This window comes from Panthera onca, unplaced genomic scaffold (genome assembly GCF_046562875.1).
Source record: "Panthera onca isolate mPanOnc1 unplaced genomic scaffold, mPanOnc1 haplotype 2 h2.h2tg000217l_path, whole genome shotgun sequence".
Lineage (NCBI taxonomy): Eukaryota > Metazoa > Chordata > Mammalia > Carnivora > Felidae > Panthera > Panthera onca.
The window spans coordinates 40,196-46,195 of NW_027675843.1; the positions used below are offsets into that span (position 1 = coordinate 40,196).

At 41.3% G+C, this 6,000-nt stretch overlaps 1 protein-coding gene across 4 annotated transcripts in view; it reads right to left on the reverse strand.

Annotated features, from left to right (window-relative positions):
- LOC132691754 (integrator complex subunit 10) overlaps window positions 1–5,770 on the reverse strand; it is a 32,902-nt gene extending 27,132 nt beyond the window's left edge. The window contains exons 1-5 of one of the 4 annotated variants that reach the window (XM_060653392.1): window positions 5,543–5,770; window positions 4,917–4,984; window positions 3,588–3,691; window positions 2,747–2,886; window positions 440–521 (exon numbers count right to left, since the gene is read on the reverse strand). In XM_060653392.1, the coding sequence (XP_060509375.1) occupies window positions 440–521; window positions 2,747–2,886; window positions 3,588–3,691; window positions 4,917–4,984; window positions 5,543–5,671 (523 nt within the window). In that variant the 5' untranslated portion in view covers window positions 5,672–5,770. The other 3 variants (XM_060653393.2, XM_060653394.3, XM_060653395.2) reach the window with 3 other exon arrangements.
- Window positions 5,771–6,000: the final 230 nt, after the last annotated feature.

A 6,000-nucleotide genomic window follows, 5' to 3' on the forward strand; every position in this document is an offset into this window, starting at 1 on the left:
GAAAAACAGAATTTGTTTTAGACTTCACTTAATGTAATTACCTAAAATATATAGGGGAACAACCCCCTTATGGCACATTTATTTAAAATTTACAGTGCACAGGGCACTAGTGGCTGGAGCTAGCAAGGAAACACACAGGCAGATTCTACATTATGGGTACTGGTCTAGTTCTTGAACTAGTGACAATTCAGATGTTTATTATTATGCTTCATACTTGAATATATGGTTGTACATATTCTTTTGGAGGTATCAAATATGACAATAAAAATTTAGAAGTTGTTTAAAATGCTTTCTGGACTAAAAAAATAAACCAGGATTTAAATTTCATAATATGAAAAGTTCTTTTGCTTTCCAGAAATGACCTTATCCCTAAAATGATACTTACTCCAGCATATTCTACTCACTGCAAAGAATTAGTACAAAATACAATTTTTCTTACCAAATAATTTTCTAAAGCAGTTAACAGGAGATTCTTGTTCTTCAATAGTTTCAGCCTCTAATAGTGCTTCCCCAAGGCCAACCTGTTTCAAAATACAATTAGTCATTTAAATGGGTTACAGTTTAAGATGTCAGAATTACATAAAGAAATGGCTTTTAGGGGCGCCTGGGTGGCTTGGTCGGTTAAGCGTCTGACTTCAGCTCAGGTCATGATCTCACCGTCTGTGAGTTCGAGCCCCGCCTCGGGCTCTGTGCTGACGGCTCAGAGCCTGGAGCCTGTTTCGGATTCTGTGTCTCCCTCTCTCTCTGCCCCTCCCCTGTTCATGCTCTGTCTCTCTCTGTCTCAAAAATAAATAAACGTTAAAAAAAAATTAAAAAAAAAAAAAAAAAAAAAAAAAAAAAAAAAAAAGAAATGGCTTTTAAAATTTACCACAGTCTGTATATGCAAACTTCCCCAGGAAACAAATATTCTCATTTTAAAGACTAGAAAACAAAAGGATACATCAGCAACACAGCCCAGAAGGAAACCCTAAATTCACCTGATCAACAACTACTCTGTCTTGGTTATGCTCCTCTGAACTAGTAAAATTAAAATGAAAATTAAATGTCTACAGAAACTTAAAGGAAGGGTTGGAACTGATTAGAATAATAGATTTTGTACCAAACATAGAAACTATTCTCTGCATCAAAATATATTATGTTGGCAAACCTTATCACTTTCAAGAGTTGTCACAAATAGGCAATCATACAGCCTAGGCTAGGCTAGACACATCTGTTTGACTTTTTTTTTTAATTTTTGACAGAGATAAAGAAACAGTGTGAGCAGGGGAGGGCCGCAGACAGGGAAAGAGACAGAAAGCTAAGCAGACTCCACATCATCAGCACAGAGCCTGATGCAGGGCTTAAACCCACAAGAACCACGAGATCATGACCCCAGCCACAATTAAGAGTCAGATGCCTAACTGAATGAGCACCCAGGTGTCCCACAACTGTCTGACATTTAAGGCCACCTTTCCATTACTTTCTACTATATATTTCCTAGCATAGTAGAAAGTTAGCTTATCAAAACCCATCAAGGTGTCTGTGTTATCTCCTTGGGGTCACTTGGGGATGCTTGGGGTAGGGGTAGAACAATGTAAAAGATAATATAATACAAACAGTTAAAAGTTGAGTAATGATTAAAGAATGCATTGGGTTGAATAGCATCCTCCCAAAATTCATGTCCACCTCCACTCAGCATGTGACCTTACATATACTTTATGCTATAAAAAAAAAATAAGGTCTTTGTAGATGCAATTAGTTAAGATGAAGGCATACTAGGTTAGGACAGGCCCTAAATCCAATGACTACAATCTTTACAAGGTCATGTGAAGACACAGGAACACAGGGAAGACACACAGAGAAGGAGGCCATATGACAACAGAGGCAGACACTGAAATGATGTAGCTGCAAGCCAAGAAATGACAGACTGCTGGTGACCACCAGAAGCTAGGAAGAGTAGGAAGCATTCTTCCCTAGAGCCTTTATAGGGAGCATGGCCCTGCCCACACCTTGCTTTTTTCAACTTTCAGCTTCCAGAACTGTGAGAGAATAAATTTCTGTTGTCTTAAGCCACTCAGTTTTCTGGTACTTTGTTATAGCAGCCCTAGGCAACTGATATAGGGAGGTACAGAAAAGGTTAACTGGGGCCAAAGCTTGAAAAATGGTGCGGGAAAGAATAAGCAACAGAGCTGGAATTAAGAGTTAGTGATTTGAATCCTGACTCTTCCATTTGATGGCTATGGAAATTACTAACATATTTAAGATTCAGTTTCTTCATCTGTACAGTCGGATACTATCTACCTCAAAGGGTCTGGGAAGTACAGGAGATACCGAACACTTACCAATGCCTGCCAATAGCATTCAATAATTATTACAGATATAAGTAATTGAGGGAAAAGTACATGAAAAACATGCCTGTTAAGACTACAGACTATGGCTCTCATTTAAATTCAAACATGTTCCTGACTACAATGGAGTAGGATTTTTAAAATAATTTTACTGTACTTTACAGACTGCAAATAAACAGCACTGTCAAAGCTGGCTGTTTCCTTACACCGACAGGACAACTTCTACTGGAAATTTATAAAGTTTGATAACAGTGACATACTTTTAGCTTTACTGACAAAAATTTCTTATATTCAATCTTACCTAGTGCTCTTCAGAATTTCTGCTCTAAAATAATACACACTATTGCTTTTAACCCAACTGATGAATGTGTTGATCAATTTTATTTTCTCTTAAGAAAAAGGAAATGATCAAATCATACCCCATGCTGTACCACTGTTTCAGGGAAGCGTCTCAAAAGCAGAAGCAACATTTCTGATCGTTCCAACGTGTTGAAGCATTGTTCTGTTACCTTTAGTAACATTTCGCACTGGACTCGACCAGGGAGAGTTTCAAACAAACCTGTACATAACACATTTTACTTTAAAAAATTTCTTTCAGAAAGAAAATCTTGAAACTAATATGGAAGTAAGGCATTTTCATGTACAGAACAATAAATACTACATTTAGAATAACTGAGTTTCACCTACAACCTAGAAGGCTTTTGGGTTAGATGGTAATGGACACAGATGTTTGCTGAATGACCCTAAAACCCTTGGAGGCCTTATTGGATCCAGGAGACAAGAATGGCTTATGTGAAGGGTCACAATAGTGCTTGCTGTTGGCTGAGATAAAGAGGATGCACTTGTTTATGCTGAAATGACCTTAACTACCTACTTTCTATTTTATCCAGAATTTGAAATCTTTGGCTATAGCAATCAACACAAAGTGAGGGTTAACAAGAAAGGTCATAAATTGCTAAAAGTTTCTCTCCCATTTTGTGGAGATATGTTTAATCTATAGATGCTTTCCGATCACTGCAAAACCTGTTAAAAATATATTCAATTCCCTGGGCTAACTGATAAATTTGCACCCTTTAAGGAAGCTTATGGGTTTCTAAGCAAATGCTCAAGAGACCAAGTGACACCATTTGTACAAACTTCAGTTGTCAAGAGCAAAATATACATGTGGGTACCAATACTACAGATGTGAGTTACCATATATAACTTAGTAGTCCAGAAATGGTAATTTATACACCCAATAAGTTATCACTCCATTCTTACTTCTTAAAAATTGGGTTTGTTTATCCTGTGAATCATTCCTTAATGCTGATGTAATAATGCTGATTTCTCTCCACACCACCGGCTGATCTGGGAAATTCACAAACCTATTTTTAAAATGAATGCATTAAATTAAAATGTCAGATTCTATATAGTATTCAAAAAAGAAAATAAGATTAGCATATAGAGAAAAACACATTTTTCTTTATTCCAAGTAAATATGTAGATGTAACAAAACAAAGCAAAATAAAGATATAAAATAAAAACTAAGGAAAATGAAGTTAATCACAACAGTCTTTAGAGTTTTTGTAAGTGAAAAGACAAACGACCATAATATATAAAGCATTTGTAAACATCAACAAGAAAAAGGGACTAAAAAAAAAAAAACCCCAAAACCAAAAACAAACAACTACCCAAAAGTGGGCAAAGGCAAATCACAGAAACAATGCAAAGAGAACACTTAAAAAGATACTCAGTCTTATTAGTAATACAATGAACACAATTTTTTTAAAAAAGCAACATACCACTTTCCATCACAATGGCAAAAATTAAAATCTAAAAGACTGATACATACAATGTTGGCAAATGTGTGGGAAAATGGGCACTCTTATACATTGTTGGTAGAAATGTAAAGTGGAATAGTATTTTTTGGAGAGTGATTTGGTAGTGTATCAACATATAAAATACTATACCCTTGACTGTGAAAATCAATGTTTAAGAATCTACTCTATAGAAAAACACCACAATATGGGTACAAAATTCCTTACTGACACTGAATACAATCTCAAATAATTGGAAAGTATCTAAATGTCCACCAATGTTACGAAACCTTATGCAAATATGAAAAAGAGCTCTACATCCTGAGAAAGCATCTCTCCATTAAAATGGGTGAAGAAAGCAAGCTGCAGCATGATATAAGTAGTATGATCTCACTTTTGTAACCCTTCCCCACAAATACTTTTATGTCTTCTGTACTGTGTATGCATGTATACAGAGACACCCAAAACTTAACTCAGGTTGAGTTGTAGGGACTTTCACTTGTCATTCTCTATACTTCAGTATTGTCTGAACTTCTGCAAAGAGCATGTATTATTTCCAAAATAAAATGAATTATGGAAAGAAAAGTTTTAACAAGAATAAAACAGAAGACTTCTCTGCAGAAAGCATGTCAGCAGTTAATTGAAGGCCTAGACTCACGACTACGTAAGCTTTAGATACCAGAGACGTAGATGAACTTGAAGATCTTCCCCCAACTCCCACTTTCACACACAAACAAAACCTCCGTGAAAGATCCAGGGCAGTGCAAGCTTGAAGTCCAGCATCCCCACTCACATGTCGTACAGCAGTCTCCCGGCGGTGGCAGTCCTCTCTGCATTCCGCTCGATGGTGTACATCTCATACTGCAACACAGATCAGACTCAGAGGTCACAACCTCCGCCCGGGGGCGGTCCTGGCTCACCGCGCGCAGCGCTAGTTGGCCTTCACTGGGCACCCCCAACTCGGGAGGGCCTGATAGTAAAGCATCACGTGGTGACGCAGGGCCACGGCGCTTAGGAGTGCGACCCTAGGGCCCTTCGGCTCCCAAGATTGGGGAATAACGTCTCAAAAGTAGCAGGCACTAAACAAATGGCTGCCATGATGATGAATGAGGGAGCGAAAGGCCTCTCCCAAGGCCGAGGCCACCGTTCGGGCCACCGAGCAGCACAGCACCCCCACACTTCCAGTCACTCCGACCTCGAGCGGGGTCCCCGGTGTCTCCAGGTGCTGGCCTCGAAGGGGAGGAGGCGTGTGAGGGCGTCGGAGAGCAGGGCGAGGGAGGTGGAGAGAAGTGGGACGAGAGGGAGCGGGGCGGTCCGGCCCCCGGGGCGGGCGGGAGCAGCTCGCGGCCAGGGCAGCCCCGGCGCGGCGAAGCACTCACACCTTCACGGATGCTGCCGCATGCACGGGCCTGACCTCACCTGGATGTTAAAGTCGGCGGGGTAGAGGCTGCGGGCTGTGATCAGCCAAGCCTTGGCTGCCCACAGGTCCTGCTGCACCAGTTCCCGGGCTCGCTGCACCAGGAACTCGCAGTCCCCCTGGGCCGACATGACCCAGGAGACGTCAGGCAGCCGGCCGCTCAGGCCGTACCTTCCGGCTCTGGAGACGCCGCCGCCTCCGCCGCCGCCGCCGCCGCCGTCGCAGGGGAGGCTTCTGCGCATGTCGGGGTTGGCGCATCCGGAATCATTTCCCGGGTTTTGCGAGCACCCTCTTCCGGTCCGCTCTCATTGACCTTCCAGCCCCTTCGTTCTTTGAGGACCCAGTGTTTTGGTACCGACCTTTCCAGGTCACCTCCAAAATGTGGAGAAGTGGATTTCCACGCTTGCGGGCTCTAGCGCGACTCTTGTTAACAGGGGGCATGCGCTAGAGCCTCTAGTTG